The following is a 24,614-nucleotide window of genomic DNA, read 5'->3' on the forward strand; positions in this document are numbered from 1 at the left end:
TACATAGATGGGGACAGCGGCTGCTCCAGATCTGGATACAATATGAACTATATGGGGGAGCATCCCAGCTCAGCACTGGGCTCAGGCTGAACAAGAGGAGCTCTAAGGCAACTGGCTTTTCCTCACTGAGATTCCTCCCCCAGCTGGCAGCATGGAAAGGCAGGAGGACCATAGCCCCTAGCCCAGTGGGTTGGGCTTTTGGAGGAGGTGGGTAGGAGGCGAAAAAGCCCACATGTTCCCCTCTCCCTAGCAGAGGTGGGCAGTTCTGTGAGAGGAGACCTGAGCTTCCCCCTTGGGAGAGCACATGCATTAGATCACTGGAGTAAAGCCCAGCAGCCTTGGAAGCTGGTACAGTGCCACACCCACATCCCCACTCCAAACCAGACAGAGCGCTGGAAAAGACCTCACCCTGTTCCCATGCATGGTCTCTCCCCTTTGTGCTAGCACATTCAGGACAGGCCAGGAAGCTGTAAGATGTCCTCCTACCCCTACCAACACATCACCTGCCCTGAGGAAGCTTTCAAAAGTGCAGTCCAGCTGCACGAGCAAAGCTCCCCTGCGGCACCAGGTCACAGCATAGGGTTGGCTGTGGGTGGGTGCCTCTCTCCTTGCAGAGCCGGAGTCAAACCAGGTTCAGGAACCATGCTCTGCCTCGTTTCTTCGGCCCCACACACAACATGGGTTGACCCAGGCTATCAACATGCCCAGAGCTCTCAACGGGGTGAGGCCAGGCCCACACTCTGCCACTTCCCCAAAAGGGCTGTTGTAAGCAGGGAAGAAAGGAGAAAGAACCAACCCCATCTGTGACATGCTAGTCACGTTGCTTAACATGGTCAGAGACCAAGGTGATGGGCGCAATACAAGAACCTGAATGTAATGAAGTAGACTGTCACGGGGAGAGGCAAATCTTACAGACCGCAGGGAGTTACGGCCCTCTCCAATGGGCTTGCAAAGTTCGTTTATATCAGCCTTTACCCTCCAGCTCCCTGCACCTGGAAATGGTGTATTTCCACTTCCCCCAGCCCAAGGGTGATTTGATGGCTTTGATGTTCAAACAGGTTTCCAGCTGAAGTGCAAACCTTGCCACACAGCAGGGATAAAGGGATTCGACTGGCACAAACATAAGCAGTCTACAGACCACCGGGGGGGCATTTCCCACCCAACACATTTCGGCTCCTTCCCTCTGCTGTGCCCCTCCCCAGCCTCTCCTAAACAGAGTAAGGGCCCAAGGGGGATCAAGTTGAAGTTCCCAACCCACAACGAGACTAGAAAACTCAGTTCCAACACCCGAGGCTGCAGAGAGCCCCCCCTTCGCCTCCCCTGATCCAAACCCCCAGGGGGATGAGCCTCGGCTCTCCTCAGACTGCTTTGATTACAGTCCAACATCTCAGCATTTAAGGGCATTGGGGACCGGTGGGGTGAGAGTCCTTCAAAAATCAGGGAAGAGATCCGCTTTGTGAAGTAGCAGGGAACAGGCCCGGCCTATCAAAGGGAGACATCAAGCCAACAAGGCTGTCCTCCCATCCCTGAGAGATTAGAGAGGCAGCCAGGCAGAAGGGCCTGTAGTGAACGCCTGCCCACTCACCCGAGCCCTGTGATCCTGCCAGAGAAGAGCCCTGCAGGACAGACCCATCTCACGGCCACAGCGAGCGCCTGGGGGCGACTGGCAGGGTGTGCAGGCAGCGGCTGCAAAGGGGTCAGCGGTGGGGACATCAGGATGTGCGAGAGAGGCAATTTCTGCTTTTGGGAGTCAGAGGAGACTGTCAAAAACTAGCAAGGGGAGGACACGTTATCTTGGATGGATGCTGCTTGGTGGGGCCTGGGTGAGGGAGGCTGTTCACGGGTCTGTCAGTGCAACACGGAACGGGAACGGGACAGAGGGGCGGGTTATGCAGCGCACAGCCCTATCCACTACAGTGCACACACCTATGCAGCCTGGCCACTCTGCAGCACTCCCCACCCAAAACATTCTCCCCTTCCATGTTCCCCATCATCCCAGACACACCAGCTTTCTACTCTCCAGTACGGCCACCTTTCACACACACGCACTGAAGCTTATCTATGCATTCAGCACTCTGGGGACGCCTATTTCCATCTCCCACCTGCCACCTCCTCTGAGTCTAAAAGGAAATCCTCTTCCCCCACCCCCCCAGCTGCTCAGGAGGTCGGCCCTCTTCCTGCCCCCTCCTTGACGGCAATTGGCAGCACAAAGGCGAGCGTGTGTGCACAGGGAGGTCGTTTCACTGGGGGGAGGGTGAGAAGCAGCTGTGCACTCTCTGACAGCGACTGCACAGGACAGATCAACGTACAGCAAAGAAGAATCGGTTTCTATAATTAAATCCTGGGTTGCTGGGGTTTTATACCCCGCACCCCCACAGAAGGCAGAGGGAGCTGTCCGCATTCCCCACATTAGCTGGGTTACAATGGGGCTCTTTGATACAGTGGATTCACTCAGCTGCCTGGTACCAAGGCTAGCTCCAAAGGGTCTTCTAAACGTCTGATGCTAATAAGCTACCTCGGCGGCTGTGGCTGCAGTGTGTGGCATCCCACGAGGTTCTGTGCCTCAGGACAAGATGGACTGTTACGGGAGAGAAGTGACCACGGGAAAGGGAATGGACCTTTCACTCCAGGAGCGGGTGGACCCTCCCACGGCTGGGGCTTTGCTAGGGGAACGCAGTCAGGTAAAGCCAGGACTGAAGGGACAAAAAGCCAAACTACACCTCTCACTGCAGCGAAGGCTATTGACTCCAGGGCCCCTTGCAACACTGGGAAACCGACAGGAGCCGTCAGCAACGAGTCCATGAACCGACACGGGGAAAATGCAAGCCCTAGTGCAGATGGTGCAAATTACTACCCCTGTTCTTCGTATCAGAGTCACTCCAGAGGCCTCCAACCACGATCGATGCCCCACATGCGCCTCACAAGGGACAGCCCCTGCTCCAAAGAGCTGATAGTCTAAGTAGACAGACCGGGTGAGAAAGGAAGGATTATTATCCCCCATTTTACAGATGGGGAAAGTGAGGCAGAGAGAGATTAAGTGACTTTCCCAGGTCACACAGGGAGTCAGTGGCAGAGCTGGGGATTAAACCCTGATCTTGTCGCCCAGTCCAGTGCCTTAACCGCATGACCATCCTGCCTCTCAAAACCACAGCCGCAGAGTTACACAACTGGCCTCAGCCACACCCGCTCAGGGGCGCCTATTGCTGACAGTGGCTCTGTGAACGAGGGTAAAAGCAGACTTTTAAAGGCCCCAGGATTAGGGGGCACCCAGGACTGAATAAACAGACACGATCCCCTCCCAATCCTAGAGCAGGGGGGAGGAGTCTAACTCCTGGCTGGACAGTGAATAAGACCCCCCCCCCACCCGCACAAAGCCGTTAGCCAGTACTTATAGCCACCAGCCCCCTTCTCCTCCCCACAGGTGGGTACCATAGGCTGGGGGCACTAGCCTGGGGCGGGGGCTGGCAGCTGCGATGGTGGGGACTCTGGGCTGGGGGGGGCAAGGAAGGGGCAGGGCCTCAGGCAGAAGGGGCGGGACTGGGGGCGAGCCTCCCCCAGCAGGCAGTTCATGTGCCACCCATCCAGGTTGCAGTCCACAAGCTAGTCGCCCGGGGAATCCAGGGCTTGTCAGGAAGCAAGTCTGGATCCATTTCCCAAGGTCTTTGAAGGCTGGGTGCTCCAGGGACAGTTTTGAGGCAATAACTAGGACAGTAATCGTTGAGGAGGACGAAAGAACACAGGCTGGGGCTGCAATAACCACCTGGGGCCGGCCAGCCATGGCACTGGGGTAACCCACACACCTCCTGGGTGTGGTGTTGTGGCACCGAGACCATTAAAGGTTAACGAGCCTTACAGCCTTGGCTAAGAGCCCCGTGGCTTTTAGCTCATGCAGCAGAGGCTCGCGCAGTGAGCTCCGGAAGTCCTAGGTTCGAGCCCGCCCTCCAGGCAAGGTGGGCCTGCTTTGGGATGACATGACGGGCTTCAGCCTCCCCCAGGGCACTGTGCTCTTGGTCCTATGTGAACACAGCAGGGTTGGGAGAGCAGGGCACACGAGAGCACCTACAATCCGCACGCCTGGTTTCAACACACCTCGGCAATGTGCTGCTTTCCTGAAAGAGCAGCACCAGCCGGGTTAGACGGCACAGATGTCAGCAGCTGGCTCGAGGGAGCAGCCGGGAACGGGGAGCCTTGGGCTGGGCCAGCACCGGGTACGGGGCAGAGGGACAATCACCAGTGGAGGGGGAATATTCTCCCAGCTCTGACACCAAACAATGCCCCTGTAAGTGGTCTCACTCGGGGGCGGGGGGTCCTGCAGTTGCTGCTTCCAGTGACCCTCATTCCCCCCGCCCTTTTTTTTTTAGTGAATCTCATGTACCCTGCCCCTCCTCAGACTATGGCAGCCTGTTTTCTGAGGGGAGGAGGGCAGCGCCTCCCTTCCTGCACCCCACCACTGAGGGGTTGCTTGCTGGCGGAGCGAGCCGTGGGTCCACAGAGGCAGACGTCCCATCTGACAGAGCTTCCATCAGAGATCGAGCCCGTCCCCAGGGCCCTGCAGGCAGCACCGCGAAAGCACTGGTGAACAGCCAGGGGGAAAAGAGCAGGGAACAAAAGAGAAAACGCTGCCTGTCTGGGAACCTGCCAGAGCTAAAGCCCAAGCAGAGAAAAAAAAAATAAAAAGAAAGGGGGCCCTAGCAACCAGCATGTCCCTCACCTCTTCCCACTTTGAAATCCATCTCTTCTCCTCCTCCTGGCTCCTGCTTCCCCTGCCAGCACCGGGGAGGAGAGCCGGGGGTGCCAACCAAACCCACACACATCCGGCAAGCCCTACTGCATGAATTTGGGGCTGGTGCGGCAACACCCTGGGAACCTGCTGGTGAAGTTTGCGTACACACACACACACACACACCCCCCTTTGTGAAGAACACCCCTGCCTTGGCACCACACCAACTCACACACAACGCAATACCGGGAACAATGTGCCTTTTCCTATTCTGCACACGCGCCAGGAGCAAAGCGACCGCAAGTCACGGCGGCGAAGGGGGCGAGTGGTTTGAGTTATTTTAAGTTTCCCTCCTCCCCCCCAAAGCCTGTGATGTGCCATATTTTTCCACCTCCTTTAAGGACACTTAAAATAACTCACCCGGGCGACCTGCAGCCGGATTGCCTGCTCCGCACACTGCCTTTGATCACCACCACCCCCTTGGAAAAAGCCAAAAACCAGGCATTAACCAGCCAACCAGCCCCCACCCTCCCGCACCCCATCTGTCTCGGTTATTTAATGAAGCAGACGGCATCACCACCAGCCCTGGGAAAGAAAGGGAAATTCAGAACCCAGCTCAAGCAGCAAACAGTGCAGCACTTAAACCACGTTGCTGTAAGGCAAGAGAGAAAAGCACACCCCTTGGTTGATCTTCCTCCCCCCCCCCCACCAAAAAAAATACAACTCGTTCTGGCAACGTTTCTAGGACAGCAGGCTCTATAGATACTTTATCCCCTTGGAGCCAGGCAGCCCTGACAACAGGACAACACTGAAAACCAGCGGTGGCCACAAGCACCAGATTAGCACCCCCTGCTGCTTTCATCTGACAGCCAGCATCCCCTGGTAGCCCAGTCCCCCCCCACATCTGCAGCCATTCCCCCCAGGTGAGGGGGTAGCCGGAGAGTCCTATCTTGTCACTGCATGAAGGGGGCTTAATTCCCCCCCCCCGCCCTTTTAAAAGCAAGATCCCCCAGCTGATCTTCCTCTGTTCAGCTTCAAAGCAAACCACTCTGGCATCAGCAGCACCAATTCCCCACAGCCTCACCACACCGTACGGGCAGTTGGAGGGGGGGGGGAGAAAACAAAAACACACAAATAAAAAAAAATACCTGCTACTTAAGAATGGGTGCACATAGTGAGAGTGACATGCCTTGAGAGGGTGTATTTCCCATTATCGCCCGGGCTTTCCTCGCTCGCTTTCTTGGCTTTTTCTTTTTCTTTTTTTCTTTCTCCGAGGGGCTCAGGCCCAGCCAACCATGGGAGACCGCAGGCTGGAGTGCAAGAGAGGGAGCGTGTGAGAGTGGGAGCGCGTGCGTGTGTGAGCGCTCGGCTCGGCGATGTACAAAGGATCAAATGGGAGACACATTAGCTCATGACAGATTAATGTGCAGGGAGATCTGTCCCTCTCGCTTAAAGGCCCCTACATTTTATTCCGAGATAGGTGTCTAGTCTAAATGCCAGGAGGATATTATGATAATAAGGGCAGCGTGTAATTACCGCTGGTTCCGGCAGAGGCAGCAGGACCCAGGAGGCAAGGCCATGTCGGATACGTTGATAAATATCCCACCGCCCGGCTCTCCCACACTGCAGGAGTTGCAAACTGTTAATAATGGGCCACTTTCTTCTTAGCCAGCATAGGATCTCCCCTACACACATGGGTTCCTGATACAGCCTTCACATTTCCACTGCACACCTGTGGGGTACAACGAAATCTAATTCGTTCTCCATGGGGGGGCATTTGGTCAGAATCCCCCACCAGCCGGTCATAGGAACAGGTACTGATTTAGCTCTAAAGGTCCATCAGGAACAATCTCAGCAAAAGATGGGGGTGGAAACCACATCAGCAGAGCTCCTTTTGTTGATCGCTTCCCCGGATAGTATTGACAGCTGTCAGTTATGTCTCAGAGATGGCCTGTCCGTCATCTGGCCATTGCACACTGCCTGCATAAGCCACCATGAATGCCCCCCTGCCCCGGGGGGCAGATGGGAACTGATATACACAATAATTATTCAGAACATTACAGTCACACCTAGAACCCCCAAATGAGATTGGGGCAGCGTGGTGGCAGGTGTTGGGCCTAGCCAGGCACACCCCTGGCCCTGAAGAGCTTACGATCGAAAGAGAGGAGACAGGCAGTGCTTAATTTGGGCCAGGGTGGAGCTCCGGCACCGCTAGGCTTGCCACATCAGTTATGAAGGTAAAAACACACAAAAATGCTTGAGCCCCAGCACCACGTTCCTTACAAATTAAGCACTGGAGACAGATAAAGAGGCGGGCAGGGGAACCAATGAAATGACTTGCCCCAGAGCCCGGAAAGAACCCAGCTCTGCTGATTCCACTCCAGCACCCTACCCACTAGGTCGCATTGCCTCTCCAAAAGGAAATCAACGAAAGACCACCTCTGAGAGCACAAGAACATTCAATAATCACTCCTGTGACCCTGCTAGATAGCCAGGGCAGGACTGGGGTAGCCGAGATTGTTTCCCCATGCCACCATCCTCCAGAGGCGACCCCTGCTGAGCTGGGAGCTCCCCAACAGCCGGTGCTGCTGGACGGATGCCGCTGGGATTGCTGGAGCCAGGGGCTCCCCCCAGCCCACACTTGTCACAAGGGAGAGCAAGGAGGGGAGAAGCTGTCTGAGTACCAACACCCTTACCTGCATAAACCAGAGCAGCTTTCCCCGTGCCAGCCAGCGCTGCGGATGGGCTCCCAGCTGCGGACCAGCTCCCGTGCATGCCTGGGAGGAGCCCCTGCGCTCCCCCGGCTGGAGGAATCTTCCCGCGATGGGGATGTATTAGCCGCTCAGTCAGGAGAGCGAGTGCCCAGTGGGCACAGAGAGAGTGAAATCTCTGGCTCCATTAGGAGAACCTCTGAGGGGCTGAAGCCTTTTCCAGCTCCACTGAAGTGCATCTTGATTGAGCTGATGTGCGAGTCCTGACAGAGAAATGCCCCACTGCAGAGTGCTGTGGGGCTTGGCTGTCGGGAAGGGTGGGAGGGGGAGGTTAGCATAGACAGCTCAGGCTTGGGCACCTGTTATCTTAATGGGACAATGGCCCTATAGCTACGGGCGCTCGTTTCCTACCCAGCCATGGCTGGGAGGCTCTCTCCTTTGCACCCATGCCAGCTTCATTAACCTGCAATTGCTCCCTGCCCCCAAGAGACCGGCTCTTACAAGGCAGCAGGGGATGCAGAGTTTCAGCACCACAGGGCAGGGGGGTGTTTGCGGCTGAGGGGGGTGGGGGAGAGAATGAAAAAAGGAAGAGGTGGAAAAACAGATGGGGAGAGAGAATGAGAAAGGGGAAGGAAAGACAGACCCGAGTTGCTGCTGAAATTGAAGAACAACCCCCAGATTTGGAATATACGTGAACTGGCTCAATCCTGGCATCAGCGGGTGAGATTCTCTGGCCTGTGCTGTACAGGAGGTCAGACTAGATGAATTAATGGTCCCTTCCTGCCTTAAAAATCTATCATTTAATTGCAAGTTCTGACCCTCCAACCCACCCCCCAAAAAAGAAAACTTGGCAAGGTCTGAGATTCCCCAAATCCCACGGAGGCTGCCTGGGGATGAGAGGGGCCGGGGTGGCATATACTGAACCCTGAGCAAAGCCTCCAACTTCAGACGCCTCTCTCGCCAATGTTGCATGATCCTGGCCAAGAAGCTCACGCCGTCGGCCACTGAATCCCCACGCCAGGATTCTCTGAGAGGCTTGAAATGCCATTTGGCCGCACCCGCACCAAATGTGCAGGAGGCGGCCACGGTCTGGTGTTAGCTGGCTGTGCTAGGGGCTGAGTCTGAGTGGGTGTCTCTGAATGTCTGTGGGGCAGGGAGCGCCCTTTGGGGCAGACTCCTACCCTCTGGGGGCACTGGGGAGAGGGGTCCCATGGGATGCATCATACCCAGATGGAACACAAAGCAAACATGCAGCAAGCCCGGCCTGTGGCCAACTTTCCCAGGGAGGTTTGCATTTCACAGACAATCAGGGAGAAATTTACAAGCCTGGCCAAAAACTACTCCCTCATCAGCAACTCAAAACCCAGCTCCGTCTACGAGGGTTTAGAGGCATTTTGGCATGGTCGGGGCATCCATAAAATAAAGCAGCTGGAAATGCTGCTGAGAGTTAGGGGTAAGTCTGGCGGGTGTTGTAATAACTCCCACACATAGCTGAGCTGATGCTTCTTAGTCCCAACACAGCCCCTCCCAGCTCCTGGTCCCAAACACAGACTTCCAACCATGTCAAAACTTTGTTAAGATATATAGTGGGTCAGGTTACAGACAAATCTCTTGATGAATAAACTGACTCTGCTCCACTCATGTCATCGGTGATATTAATCAGGGTCGCATGAGAGGGTAACGTAGGTACCTTAAGACTAAATGCTCATACAGTAACACTCAGAACTGTTACAGTCACCTTGTGTCACCAAGAAACTAAAGAATATTATTCACTGAACCTTCTGTAATACTCCTGCGCCCAGACAACAACCACCACCACCCCCCCTAGCTCTTCTACAGCATTGTTTTCCATCAGTAGATCGCAATGTACTTCACAAAAGGACGTCAGTACCATTATCCCCATTTTACAGATGGGAAGACTGAGGGACAGAGAGGGGATGCGACTTGCCCACAGTCACACAACAGGCAGTGGCAGGGCCAGGAATAGAAACCAGGTCTCCTGAGTCATAGTCCATTGAATCATAGGACTGGAAGGGACCTCGAGAGGTCATCCAGTCCAGTCCCCTGCACTCATGGCAGGACTAAGTATTATCTAGACCATCCTTGACAGGTGTTTGTCTAACCTGCTCTTAAAAATCTCCAAAGATGGAGATTCCACAACCTCCCTGGGCAATTTATTCCAGTGCTGAACCACCCTGACAGGTAGGAAGTTTTTCCTAACGTCCAACCTAAATCTTCCTTGCTGCAATTTAAGCCCATTGCTTCTTGTCCTGTCCTCAGAGGTTAAGAAGAACAATTCTTCTTGCTCCCCCTTGTAACAACCTTTTATTGCTCCGTTCACACTGCCTCATGACAGCCGGCACCATCCAGGGTTCTTGGATGCGGCGGACATGGCTTCTCTTAGAGTCTGCATACGAGAACCCAGCATAGTTACTGGTGGCTTCCACCAAAAAAACCCTCAGCCCTGAGCCCCTGGAGATGTGATGGGGCCACCCTCCACGGTGGAGGGGAGAAAGGCCAGCTGAAAGTTCCAAGACTCTTCAGCATCAAAAAAGACAGGCGATTTAATTGTAGCAATCCAAGAGAAGCGGCGAAGGTATCTAAATGAACTCCACATTGGGACTGAAATACAGTCCAATCTGCATGCTTATTTTATAACAAGTTCCATATTCCTTTCTGAGCTCAAGTCATTTCAAACACGCATTAAGGAGAAATATTTGAAAGCTAAAGTGTATTAAACAAGCACTTTATCCTCATCAGCAGAGAGGTTATGGACCTACGCTGGTCTCCTTCTAATAACCCTATGCACAGATACCACGAGGCACTCTTTTCCTTTCAAAAAGCCATTAAAAGCATGTTTGAGTGAAGTGACTGCTGATGAAAACACTGGACTGACTTGATGCACCGATTGGTACGGAACGGACCAGCCACAGCACAAGGGCCTTGATACCATGCCTTTTCTGGCAGGCACAGCTAGGAATTACAAGGGGAGTTCCCATTTTCCAAGCCAGTCTTGGGCCTCTGTGCAGATACGACCAACCTAGCTGCGATGGCTGAGGTGCAGTATTGCTACCCCTAAAGGCTCAAAAAATAGGAGTCAGGCCCCAATTGCAAGATTTAAAAAAAAACAAAACCTCATGTTTTTTAAAGGCAATTAACTAACACGTTTTTATCTGCCTCATTTCTGAGCCTTCAGGTGTCACATTGCCAAGCTTTTCCTGCTGCTATGATGGGTAGAAACATTCTTTTTAAAAAAAATAATAATAAAAATTAAAGCTGAGAGTCTCACAAAGCCACATGACTCCTGGAGCTGGGGCTTTAAGAAAGCAAATACGGTGCTAAAATTCTATGGCGTGGCAACACTCCAGAGGATGGAAAAGCCTCTGCTGCCGGCAGAAAGGGAAGTACCCAGAAAAGACCCTTTGTGTGTCGGGTTTGGAAGCCTGTCTCACAGGAGAGGAGAGGAAGGAGAAAATGGAGAAACCTTTTCCAGTTCAGGCAACTAAATGGACTTTCCCCCTTCCCCGCAAGAGCCTCACCCAGACAGCTTTTTCATTTTAATCAAACGGTGGGACCAAAAGGTGGGCCACCATCACCCCTGTTGGGGAGAGCTGGGACCAGCTTCCCTTCAGACAAACAGAGGAGAAAAACGGACTCCAAACTTTTCCCATTTTTCTTAGGGAGTCCCCCAGACACCTATCCTCATGCTCCCCGCCCCCACAGCCTGCCCATAACACAGGTACCCCTGGCTTCACCTTCCAGCCAACACAGGTACAGCTGGTTTCACCTTTCCATCTCCCACAACCCACCAGATACCACCAACTTCACCTTCCAGCCAACATAGGGACCCCCCAGCCATTCTTGGCTGCCTGCATTCATCTCAACACCTTCCCTTCCCACCCCCCTTTGTTCTGAACCAGGCCCTAATAAGCAAGCGATTTACTCACCAGCTGAAAGGTCGAGGACTGACCCAGTTCTGGGCTGCTCCCGGGATCGGTGGCAGGGCCGAAGGAGGAGCTGTGGTCTCAGCATCTAGCACCTGTAATTTTAGGAGCCAGGGTAAGCTGGGTGCAGACGGTGTTTGCTATTCTGAACAGGGTGGAGCTACTACACGTATCAGGTAACAGCCCTGGGAAAACGGGAGAGCGCACAAATGAAAGAGGAGCTGCCCGACTGGGGAGGGTGGGGAGCGGGGTGGGTGGCTCACGTGCGAGAACGCAAAGGAGGGGGCAGGGTGCTGCAAAAGCACATTTTAGGACAAGTCAAACCACAGAGGAAACAAGGGATCAATAATTGGAGAGAGGGTGAGGGCTCAGCTTTCACGGCACGGTTGTCTGGAGCTCTAGGTTGCCAGGGCCAGAGAGGGATTGCTGCCAGGGCACGTGCCCACTTTTACAGCCACCGACCCTCTCGAATACAGAATTTTGTAGTCACCATGGGGACAGACTCCAGATCCTCCTGCTTGAAAAGCACAAGCCCCAGACACCTAAGCTAAAGGCGACTCGCCCTCGGCTGTATAGGGCATGTGATACACAGCTGAGCAATTCCAATTGCATCCAACAGAGGATGGCGGTGAGACATGTACCCACCAGTTCATTGTAAAACTTGGCTCTTTTTATGGTGCCTTTAATCTGAGGTTCTCAAAGTACTTTTCGGTCATTAATTACGCCTCACAACAAACCCCGCAAAAGAGATTACTCCCACTGAAATGCAGCCACCTCTGGGGCAGAGCACAACTGAGAGAGCAACAAGAGATCTATGGATGAGTTACTAATTATTTCTACTGTGGCAGCACTTGAGGCCCCCCCATTGCACTAGACACTCACAGGCCCTGCCCCGGCTATCTCACAACCTAGAACAATTTCACACCAGAGGCCCCCCACCCTCCCACCCAGAAAGGGCCCTCTTGCCATGGGCGACGTGGGAAGGGCAGGTTGGTTTCAACCTGCGGTAGCTGGGTGGGGGCACCTAGGGAGAAGGCTAGGGGGAGGGGGAGCTGGGGGGAGCGGTGGTCCTAGAGTGTGCCAGAGGCCGAGTGTCCCCGGCAGGTAAAGCAGCACACCTCTGGGAGGCCCATCTGTTCTAGCTAATCCAGAGCCAGCCATGCAAGCCTCCCTCCCAGCACCCTCCGCCCTGTCCCAGGGCGGCCTCCTCCATGGCCAAGAAGTGAGCTGAGCCAGGGTGCATTCAGTCCAGAACCTCTCCCCGCTCAGACTGCTGACCCAGGGGCTGAAGAGCACCAGCCGCAAGGATGTAATGGGCTGGTGCCCAGGAGCATCTGGTTAGAGACCCATCAGCTCTTCTCAGCCGCCGGATGCACGGACTCTCCCCACCTGGGCTGGAGTCAAACCAGAAGTAAAAAGCTCCATTATTCCACCACTCATTCCTTGAGCCAGCCAGTTCCCACCCGCTGATAGGAACACAGGAATTGCCCAACTGGATCAGAGCCAAGATCCCCTCCTGCTAGCCCAGTATCCCGTCCCTGACAGTGGTCAGCACCAGCTGCTTCAGAAGAAGATGTAAGAACCCTGCAGTAGCAGCTATGGGATAATCTGTCTCCTATATTAGGTCTCATCCTGATCTCCTGTAGTTAGAGATTTGCTTAACCCCTGAACCATGAGGTTTAATGTCCCTTCCAAAATGTATGTAGCAACAATTCTGGGTAGCCTTGTTATCCTTCTAAATGCCTGATCCCGTCTTATATCTTGGCACATTGTTGGCCACCAGGACTTCCCGGGGCAGTGAGTTCTGCCGTTTATGCACATATGAAAAAAAAGATTTCCTCTGACCAGCTTTGATTGTGCCACCTAGGGACACGTTCTTGTTTCACTGAGGGATGCTCGTGTTCCCTTAACATAGCGGGGCTGGGGTGTGTAAAAGCCATACCAGGGAATCAGCATGCAATCCCTTCCCTACCACCAACATCCTGTTCTCTGAGTTAAAGGGCACGGAGGCTCAAACTCTCAAAAAGGTATTGAGATGTTTAAATCAATGGGAGTTCAGCACCTAAATATCGTGAAGGATCTGGCTTACGTTCCTACTTGTCTGTGCCCCTTGCTGAAATGCTGCCACCTTTTAAAGGTAAATATATATATATATAAGAAAATATTTAAAAAGGCATAAATACGTGTGAGAAGTCAGAGTATTAGCTAGCAGCAAGGGGGCGGGGTGGCAGAGTGGGCCAGTTGCTTACGTCCTCGCCCATAGTATTACCCTCCCTTATGCTTTGTATTACAGTAGGTCTGGCAGCCCACCTGTAACTGCGACCCCAGGCCCTACATGTACACACAGGGAGACCCCCACGCACAGGAGAGCCAAGAACCTAATTAGACCAGGCAGACAGTGGGAGGAGAACTAGGCACAGAGAAGAAGGGAGTCATCCAAGGACACCCCGCAGGTCTGTGGCAGCTGAGGGAACAGAACCAGGTGTCCTGATGCCCTGCCCACTAGACCTTGCCCTTATATGATAAGCTCTTTGGGGGAGAAGGACTCTTTCTGTTAGGAGCACAGTACCTAGAGCAATGGGGCCCTGATCCCGCACTGGGGCCTGAAGGCGCTACTGAAATACACATTATTTACATGTGTGTGGCCTCTCACCTCGGCAGGAGTATGTCACAAGTGAAATGGCCTCCCTTGACCTACTAGTCTTTCTCCACAGCCAGAACCTCTCAATTCCCCCCACCCCCTCCCCATTTTGGCTTCGCAGTCACCTCCTCTCAAACTTTCTTGCTGAAAGATCTCTGAGTTTCTGAAGCACCCAAATCTGCTTTGCTCATGTTTTTATATATAGTTTCACATACACACACACACACATCCCACACACATCTGTCCCCCTGTGAACAAGCGCTTACCCACGAGCACAGCCCCATCCCCCCCAATCTCCCTGTACACACACACACACTTCCAGTTACACAATGCACCCAATTCCCCCCCCCAACATTCACGGATACACCCAGCCACATATACACCCCATACACTCCCCAAGGAGATTTGCACATTTGTCCACTCAGCATGCACACACTCCTGAAATCCACCTGCTTCTTTACTTCAGGAAGTTCATCATCTTACCCTCCCCCATCCTCTAAGAAGGGAGAATTCGCAGTCTGAAAGACCTAAGGCAGTGGTTCTCAACCAGGGATACGCATCCCCCTAGGGGTACACAGAGGTCTTCCGGGGGTACAGCAACTCATCTAGATATTTGCCTAGTTTTACAACAGACTACATAAAAAGCCCTAGAGAAGTCTGTACAAACTAAAATTTCACACACAGTGACTTGTTTATACTGCTCTGTATACCCTACACTGAATGCAAGTAAAATATTTATAGTCCAATTGGTTTATTTTATAATTATACGGTAAAAGTGAGAAAGTCAGCAATTTTTCAGTACTAGTGTGGCTGTGACACAAAATCAGACCTAAAAATACAGACTTAAGCCAGTAGTTTTTAAGTGAGGTGGTAGGCAAGACAAATCAGACTCCTGAAAGGGGTACAGTACTCTGGAAAGATTGAGAGCCACTGACCTAAGAGAGGTCCTTTCATTGCCAACATCCAGGGCAAAGCACCATATGCTGACTGAAGTTCTAACACACAGGGCCAGATTCTTCCCCACTTACTCAGGCTGAGTGGACCCATACCGTGCAAGCAGTCCCCCTGACAAAAGAGGCAGGATCTGGCCTAGAAGCGTTGGCTTTTCAATAGCCCCTCCTATCAGACAGGATCTCAACAAGTTTCAGCTAGTTTAGCCTCAACTCCTGAGGGGTGACGTTCTGATTCGCCCCCCCAGGCTACCTGCGGAAACTGAAGCACAGAGCAGGGGACGGAGGACAAGATCACAGACTCGGTGGCAAAGACAGGAATAGCACCCAGGACTCCAAATCATTGGCTTTAACCTCAAGAAAGCCCTTCCTCCTGCACAAAGTGCTGCGGGGAGGTAAACGGACATCACTGCTGTAGAAACTGAGCTGAATGTACAGACTAGAAAATGGAAAACGTTGCAAACCCTGAACAGATTATGCCGCCAGCTCCATACTGGGTTGAGTATGGGAGGACACCACAGTGTATTTTCCTCAGCAACTGGGGAAGGCGTAATAACGGTTAAATAATACATGTATTGGCAGATGTTGATAGCCAGGGCTATCGCATTCAGATAGATTGTATTGTCTCACAAAGGGACCGACTGCTTTCTTGCTGTCCCTCCCCATCTGGAATGCTCAGGGAAGCCAACAGTCCACCTCCAAGCCTGTCCACATGTCTGATTTCCACTGGGAGCAGCAGAGCTGGAGAGGCTCACATGTACACAGCAAGCTCGGAAAGAACATTACTCGCCGCCCCCCGCCCCACACCCCAGCTCTCTGCGAGGCCTGTAGGCGAAATGAATTGAATTGTACAGAGGAGAGAGAATGAGGGAGGCAGAGAGAGCTCCCTCAGCAATCGGAGCTGGTGGAAGCACTGCAAACCCAGATCCGTAGCTCGGAGAGAGGCAGCAGCAGGAGACAAAACACGAGTACAATGATCGAGGCCATTACAACCCTGTCCTCTTCAAAAAAAAAAAAAGTCACTGACCTGTGCTGCACATCAAATTCCAGATTAGCACGCAGACTTCCATCCCTACTGAGGTTTTACCCTGGTGCACGGAGCGAGCAAAGGTATCCAGGGCACCAGGCAGCACAAGTGGGTCACGGCAGGACAAGGAACCTGAGAGCAGCTAGAAAGCGCTCAGTGTTGGGTTGGGGCTGGGGGAGGGACATAGGGGCATTAGGAACCAGGACTGGCTCAGAGGAGGGGCAGGATTGGTTTTGCATCTCAAAGCGTCTAAGTCTGCAGCCTTCACTTGGCACGTTCATATAATTTCTCTCCGGTATTAACACGCAGCAAGAGAAGGGCTGAAACGGCAAAAATGCCGACCCTAATGTGGAAAAGCCCTATATTTATAAAAAGAAAAGGAGTACTTGTGGCACCTTAGAGACTAACCAATTTATTTGAGCATAAGCTTTCGTGAGCTACAGCTCACTTCATCGGATGCATACTGTGGAAAGTTTAGAAGATCTTATTATATACACACAAAGCATGAAAAAATACCTCCTCCCACCCCACTCTCCTGCTGGTGATAGCTTATCTAAAGTGATCACTCTCCTTACAATGTGTATGATAATCAAGTTAGGCCATTTCCAGCACAAATCCAGGTTTTCTCACCCCCGCCCCACACACACACACAAACTCACTCTCCTGCTGGTAATAGCTTATGTAAAGTGACCGCTCTCCTTACAATGTGTATGATAATCAAGGTGGGCCATATCCAACACAAATACAGACAAATACAAATGCAAATACAGACTAACATGGCTGTTACTCTGAACCCTATATTTATGGGACTTTAGATCCTCAGTTCATTATCTAGATATGGAGAAAATTCATATCCTACCCCAGATTTCCAAACACACCCAAAGTTCTGGACTTTCAAGCCAGGGGTTTTGTCAGGCCCCTTATCTAACAACAATCATACTTAGGGCTTCTCTAGACAGGGAAATTAACCAGCATTACTCACACCACTATAGTTATACTGCTATAATTTCCCATGTGGACACTTATTTCAGAACATGAGGAACTTTTTCTGGTTTAGTTTGTCACTCTGGAAGTAGCATACGCTAAACGAGAAGAGGAGTAATATTGGTATAATTATACTTGTATAGTCATGCCAGTACATTTCTCCGACCTTAGACCATGCTGCATGGTTTACCAGTTAGAGCAAGGAAACTGGGAGCCAGGACTCCTGGGTTCTCTTCCCATCTTTGTCAATGAATCAGTGTCTGGCCTTGGATTAATCGCCGCACCTCTATGCTTCAGCTTTACCATCCATAGGAGAATAACACAGATCTTAAGGGAAAGGTTGAGAGGCTCACTTACAGCCTGTAAAGTGCTTTCAAATCTTTGGATGCTTTATATATGCATCTTTTTGTTTTGTGTTTGTACAGCTTCTGGCACCATGGGGTCCTGGTCCATGGCTTGGTGCCATGGTAATGCAAATAAACTATTATGGAAAAAGAAAAGGAGGACTTGTGGCACCTTAGAGACGAACCAATTTATTTGAGCATAAGCTTTCGTGAGCTACAGCTCACTTCATCGGATGCATACTGTGGAAAGTTTAGAAGATCTTATTATATACACAGAGACCATGAAACAATACCTCCTCCCACCCCACTCTCCTGCTGGTAATAGCTTATCTAAAGTGATCACTCTCCTTACAATGTGTATGATAATCAAGGTGGGCCATTTCCAGCACAAATCCAGGTTTTCTCACACCCCCCCCCCCCACATACACACAAACTCACTCTCCTGCTGGTAATAGCTTATCTAAAAAAGAAAAGGAGTACTTGTGGCACCTTTTCGTGAGCTACAGCTGAGCTGTAGCTTACGAAAGCTTATGCTCAGATAAATTGGTTAGTCTCTAAGGTGCCACAAGTCCTCCTTTTCTTTTTGCGAATACAGACTAACAGGGCTGTTACTCTGAAGCTTATCTAAAGTGACCACTCTCCTTACAATGTGTATGATAATCAAGGTGGGCCATTTCCAACACAAATCCAGGTTTTCTCACCTCCCCCCCCCCCCACACACACGCACAAACTCACTCTCCTGCTGGTAATAGCTTTAATCATGGGAGCATCTTCCCAGAATAGATCAGCCCTGCCTCCCTTGTACTAGACACATTTCCTGTTCCAAAGGGTTTACACTCTCTCTTCCCATCTGAATACACCAAGGGGATGTATTTTTATCCCCATTTTACAGATAAGGCAAAGTGACTTGACCAAGGTCACCCAGCAGAGCTGGGATTTGAACTTGTGTCTCTCAAGTCCTCATCCTGCCTATCCCCAGCATCTGGGGCACTGATGCTCTGCACTTGCCCTAGCTCACTGACATTAGCATGCTGTTACTCTCTTAGCTATACACTGCCTTTCGTTTCTTTGGGGGCGAGGGGTGACAGACAGGCTTAGGGGAGAAGGGGTGGGATGTGTTGTAAATATCTCGGCTTCACGTGAGCCGTGGGTTAGAAAGGCAGCATTATCTTTCATCACCCAGTAGCCAGGTTTCACTCTGTGGGGGCTACGAATCATTAATGCAGAACGTATGGACATTGGAACAGAAGGGAGGGTGAGACAGATGGATGGAGAGAGAGAGAGAGAGACAGAAGCAGAGGGAGAAAAGAAAGAAGGAGGAGGTTGGAAGGGGATTGTTTAGGGTTCCTGAGCATAATTATTTTTCCCCCTCCCTTTTTAAGCCACTAAAATATCAGAAAGACAAAGGGGTTGCTTGGAAAAGTCCCCTTCAAAAGAGCATGGAAACACGGGCATGCAGAATTTGGGAGGCAGTTACAAATATTAGTCATGTGGCTTGATGTGTTTGCACACGATGGTGATGAGCACAGTCCAAGAGCCCAGGGAGAACAGAACAGACATGGCTGGAGAGCCACTTCAAGTCTCAAATCTCCCTGCTGTGTGTATCGAGAGGCACCTCTCAGCCCCAACAGCACCCCCCAGTCCCAGCTCGGAGGCAGTGGATTGGAAGGTCATAGTGAAGGCTAGGGGTGCCAGCTCCTAGCCCTCCTCTTAAGGAACATGCCCTGCGTTCTCGAACAGCCACGCCAAAGGGACAGGACTTTGGCTGTGAAGGTCTCACACAGCACAGACAGCTGCATGGTGCCTAACCTCCCTCCTCCCCTCCCCTCCCCTTGGAAGGGCTGAGCCAGGATTGGAAGCAGGGGCACTAGGGATCCGGGTACATCAAAATTCAGAGCCACTAGGCCCTCCCAAGCACACCGAGGGGGTTTAATGGGCTTCACCTTCAGACTAGCACCAATACCACGGTTTCCTTGGCCACCGTGCAACAAGACCCACAGCGCTACCAGACACCATCCTGTGGGTCTGATTAGAGGAGCTGCTGAGGGCTCACAGCTACCCCTGAAGCCAGTGGGAGTTTACATGCTCTGTGCCTTGGAGATGGGGAGGGGGAACCACCATGTACCCGCTGCTCTGATTCATAGGTGTAGCCTTCCGTGCTAACATGGAGGAGGACGGGCCAGTGCTGAGGGCACTAGGTTAAGACCCGAGTTCATTTCCTTGCTCTGCCACAAACTTCCCTCTGCAAACTTGGGCAAATCCCTTAGTCTCTCAGCGCCTCAGTTCCCCAGTCAGTACAATGGAGCTGGTAGCACTGCCCGGCCTCGCTGCGGTGAGATGAGGCATTCAGATGCTATCGTGATGGGGTAATACAAGTACCACCGACCAACGGGGCACTGGCCTGGGCCTCAGATCTCGCTTCTGCCATGCCTCTGCAGGAGGGTGGCCTTTATGCAAGTCACTGCCTCTGCTTCCTCATCAGTAAAATGGGAATAAGGTGCTTTGAGGACTTGGTGGATTCCTGGATTCTGGTCCCAACTCAGGAGTGTCCCTCTCCCAAAGCATGGGGGCTGGAAAAGCAAGTGCCCTGAGGAGAACTCAGGGGGTCCACCCCAGGATCCCTGCTCCCCACCCACTCTGTAAGCGGTCCAGGAGAGGAATCCCAGCCTATGCAGCTCACACTGGTGGCTCGATTTACTATTCATGCCAATGCTTCCAGCTCATACTCAGTCCACACCGCACTGCTCCTTCCACGGTGCCGGGAGGATGGGTCATCCCAATAATGCAGACGCCAAGGCCTCATCCGTCTCTGCAAATCCTTCCTTATGTAAGGGGGCGGCGGGGTGTCAAACTCTCACCCGTTCTCCAGAAACTGGGGCTCTCCCAGCTGTCCCCTGGCTGGGACCATTGGGCACAGCTAGAATTGCTCACAAGGCAGCTGTGGTCTGGAGGAGTAGTGGGAGGTGGGTGATTGCAAGCTGGACTCCTAGGCTCTCCCCATTTCTCCTGCTGTCTCCTTGCGTGTGATCCTGGGCAAGGGAATAAACTCCCTTTCCACATCAGCGCAGCGTGGGGATCATTTCCTGCAGCCCAGGGCACGCTGTGGAACATCCTGCACCGAGCACGCTGCCCTCCTTACACGAAAGCTGCTCCAATTCAGCTAGCGACAGCAGTTGTTCTTCCAGCCACTCGGCCAGCCAGGTCGCCATGCCAAGTCCACCCCTCCCAGAGTCCCAGTCAGCCAAACTAAGAGTCCCGAACAAAATCAAAATCTTTCCAAGCTCTCTGGGGCCCTTCCCCAGCTTGTCTTAGGAGCTCAGACTACAGCCCCCTTGCTGAGCTCAATAACCCTTGCCATGGGCTTGTACACCCCCATCCCTGGGCCTGGTAGGGGAACCCAGTCCCACTCTCTAGCCTGGGTTCCAGCCCAGAGCCCTGTACTGCACAGCTAGGCCTGCTCCTTCACCTGGGCTGTGGTTTTCCCTGGGCTGTTTCCTACCTCAAGCCTTCTTACGTCCCGCCGGGTTCTCCTAGTCCCTTCCCTACATAGACAAGGTCTTTCCCCAGCTGGCTGGCCAAGCTTTCCTTCCTATGCCCTACCTAACTCCCCCTCCAGCTCTTCCCCAGGTGGGCTTTATCACCACGTCAGCCTGGTCCCTCCCTCTTCCCCATGGACACTTTCTGCTCCTTAGGGAGGGTGCCTGATTGCCCCAGGTAGGGCTCATTCTGTACTCCGGTCGGCTTAGCCCCAAGCTCTCCTGCCCAGCCACAGGGCAAACCCACATTCCCTAGGAGCACATCACCCACTTTCGCTGGGGGCCAGCCTCCAGGCCTCCACAGGCCCTCCCTGGTCATATACTCCAGCCCCAGCCCCCTCCGTTGAACGCGGGCTCCCTGTGATCCTTTGCTCAGCCCAGCAAGAAGTCAAAGGGGCAGGCTCAGGCCTCCTGGCCTTTGCTTGGCTTCCTTCAGCTCCACAGATGGTGCTGAGCAGGTACAAAAGGAAGCCAACTGCCAGCCCTGGTCTGCGCTCTTCTGGCATAGGCAAGACGGAGGCAGCTTGAATCATCTGGAAAATACAAGCCACCCTAGTAGGGTAGGGTCTGCCCAGTTAGTTTCCCCCCTGTCCCCAATCCCTGGCTGGACTCAGCCTAGTCCCTGCTCCATGATAAAAGCTCCCCTCCCTGCCACAGGACATCAGCATCAAGGATACCCCATACCCCAGTGGCTGAGTTCCCTCTGCTCAAGACCTTCATGGCCAGCTGACACCAGCTTCCCCCTGCCAGGGATCAGACTGGCAAGGCCCCAAGGCATTGAGAGTCCAGGCATGATTCCTGAAGCCCTTGATGGTTTTGCCTGTCTCCAGCCCTTCTCCAGTCCCCTTTTGGCTCTCTCTCTCGCCCCGCCCGCTCCCTGAACGGGGCCTTCTCCACTCCCTCTCCAGTTCCCTCCATGCCATTAGCAGAATCAGGACATTTCAGTTCTGCTTCCACCTTGTTCCTAGGCTCCCCCTTTCCAACTGAGCTGTCCCAGCGGCTGTCCTACGCACAGCAAAGAAACCCAGCTGCTTAACAAGGTTGTCTTTCTTCCTGCAGTTTTAAGAGGATTTTCTTGTTAGAAGGAGTGGCTTTGCTGATTGCAGAGATGGGTGAAATCTCCCCTCGCCTGACAGTAAATCCTTCCCTGACCGCCCAGCCAGGGCTGGCCACTGGGGAGCAGGGCATCTTAGGAATGCACGGAGCACAGTTAAGTCAGCTGATCTGCCCTATATTTTACCACTACCCATAACCTCAGCTCTATCAAAACTCACCCTCCCTCTAAAGCATCCCCTTGCAAACTCAGAGCTCACCCAACTCCAGCAGCTGCTCCCCCTTTCAGAAACAAAGAGATGGAAAGCACCGGGAGCAGCTCCCTTTTGTCCAGCCAGGATTATTCGAAGCCTCCTGTAACAGGCTAGTCAGATACCCTTAAGGTATGTCCACACTGCAATGAAAAACCCACAGCTGGTCCGTGCCAGCCAACTCGGGCTGCAGTGGGGCTGTTTAACTGCAGTGTAGATGTTTGGCCTTGGGCTGGAGCCTGGGCTCTAGGACCCTGCGAGGTGGAAGGGTCCCAGAGGTCCAGCCGCACTGCAACCGAACAGCCCCTGAGCCTTGCAAGCCTGAGTCACTTGGCACAGGCCAGCCGTGGGCACCTCACTCCAGTGCAGACAACCCGTACACTGGGCTTTTGATGGGTTGTTTTCTTCTCCCTCTTCCCTCAGAGTTTATTTTATGGGTTTGGGGGATTATAGCTGAAGTATGTACACACACACACACACGAGCTAGGTAGTGTTAGCAAGGGCCACTAATGACGACAGCAGATTAGCCCATTGTGGCAACATGAGATTATATGAATGGGATAGAGGAAGGAACAGAGCGTTAGTAAGGGGACAGCCAGTGGGTGCTGTTTGGGACTTGGCTAGTCCAATCGCTAATGCTGACACCCCTGCGATGTGCTGTGGTCGGGGAAAGACAGAATCAATAAATGATATTTAGTCTTCCCCAGCCTGAGTGGCGCATTTGCGTGCTAAACTAATCTCTTCCTTTATTATTCTTCGTATTCCCGTAGCCCCAGTCCTGGACCTGCCCTGCATTGTGCCAGGCGCTGCACAAACAAAGAACGAAGAGAGGATCCCTGCCCCTCGGAGCTTTCGATCGAAGTATCAGGCAAGAGAGCGATGGGCAATGGTCTCAGCTCACCAGTGGCCTAGCCGGTTTTTGTTGGCATCACGGCCAAAGGGAGATTTGAGGAGGGATTTGAAGGAGGAGAAAGAGGAGGCTTTGCAGATGAATATGGGGAACACCTCCCAAGCGTGAGGGGCAGATGGGGAGAAAGCACAAAGGGGCTTGTAGGGTGGTTTACCAAGTGGAGGCCAGCAGCAGCAGCAGGGGCCAGTCGGAGGCAGGAGCCGACAGCTCCATAGTGAATGAGAGATGGTCGGTCGGGTGGGAAGAGGCAGTGAAGGGCCTTGACAGTAAAGACAAGCAGTTTATATTGATGAGCTAGAGATGGGGGAGCCAGTGGAGGGATGCAAAGAAGGGGGGCGGCGACATGGTCAAAGCAAGGGGCTAGGAGAATGAGCTCCGCAGAGAGGAGCGCAGCAAGGTTTTGTTTGTCAAGGCCAGAGAACGGGATGTTGCACTAATTGAGATGCAAGATGGCGAGTGGCTAGACAGGAGCTTTAGCGGTGTGCAGGGGTGGGGAAGGCCGCATCTTACAAACGTTATGCAGAAAGAATCAGCAATAGTTTAGACATTGCCTGGATGGGAGGACCGAGAGAGAAGTTTGAGCACAGGTGCCAGCTTTCCAATATGCCAGGAGGTGCTCGACCCCCCCAGCTCTGCCCCAGACCCTGCCCCCACTCCACCCCTTCCCCCAAGACCCCACCCCCGCCCTGCCTCTTCCTGTTCTTTGCCCCAAGCGCGCCCCGTCCTTGCTCCTCCCCACTCCCTCCCAGCCTCCTACAAGCTGCAAAACAGCTGATTGCAGTGGGTGGGAGGCGTTGGGGGGGGGGGGGGAGTGCTGATCCGTGGGGCTTGCTGGTGGGGGGAGGGGGAGCTGATGGAGGGCTACAGCACCCACCCTTTTTCCCCCCCATGGGTGCTCCAGCCTTGGAGCACCCATGAAGTCCACACCTATGAGTCTGAGTCAAAAGATGATGTCCAGTTTACAGGCAGGATAGCTGTACTGTCCACAGGGATCAAGAAAGGAGGTAGAGGGAGGGGGGAAGGTTATCTCTGTTTTAGCCACATTGAGCTTGAGTGATGGCTAGACACCCGCCAGGGGATACCAGAGAGGCAGGCTGAGATTTTAGTCTGGGCGGAAGGAGGCAGGTCTGGAGCAGAGAAATAGATCTGTGAGTCATCAGCATAGAGATGGGGGTTGAATTTGTGTTTGCCAATGAGATTACCCAGAGAAAAGGTGCGGGCCGGGGGGAGAAGGAAGGAGAGGAAGGGACGGAGCTCTGCAGAGGCCCCACGGAAAGCTGGCGGGGGGGATGGGGAGGGTCCTCCGAAGGCCATGCTGAGGGAGAGATTCGAGAGCTAGGAGGAGAACTGGGAGAGGGCAGAATCACAAACATGTCAAGAAATGGGTCATGGGACGGGGTCAGAGGTGGCGGACGGGTTCTGAGACTTCGGTGGGAAGAGGTCACTGGAGACCTTGGCAAGGGCAGCTTCAGTGGAATGCAAGGAGCAGAAATGGGATGGACGGGGAGGGGACTAGGATGGAACTGGAGGAGAGGAACTCCTG

The 24,614-nt window shown here is 53.0% G+C and overlaps 1 protein-coding gene across 4 annotated transcripts in view; it reads right to left on the minus strand.

Annotated features, from left to right (window-relative positions):
* Window positions 1-24,614, minus strand: part of SRCIN1 (SRC kinase signaling inhibitor 1) — a 204,993-nt gene that overhangs the window by 168,268 nt on the left and 12,111 nt on the right. For 2 of the 4 annotated variants that reach the window (XM_084615772.1, XM_084615770.1), the window contains exon 1: window positions 5,910-6,139. In XM_084615772.1, the coding sequence (XP_084471898.1) occupies window positions 5,910-5,931 (22 nt within the window). In that variant the 5' untranslated portion in view covers window positions 5,932-6,139. Of the gene's footprint in view, window positions 1-5,868; window positions 6,140-11,378; window positions 11,471-24,614 lie in introns of those variants that run through there. The other 2 variants (XM_084615769.1, XM_084615773.1) reach the window with 2 other exon arrangements.

Source organism: Lepidochelys olivacea (genome assembly GCF_965140295.1).
Source record: "Lepidochelys olivacea isolate rLepOli2 genome assembly, chromosome: 27".
In the NCBI taxonomy this organism is placed as follows: domain Eukaryota; kingdom Metazoa; phylum Chordata; order Testudines; family Cheloniidae; genus Lepidochelys; species Lepidochelys olivacea.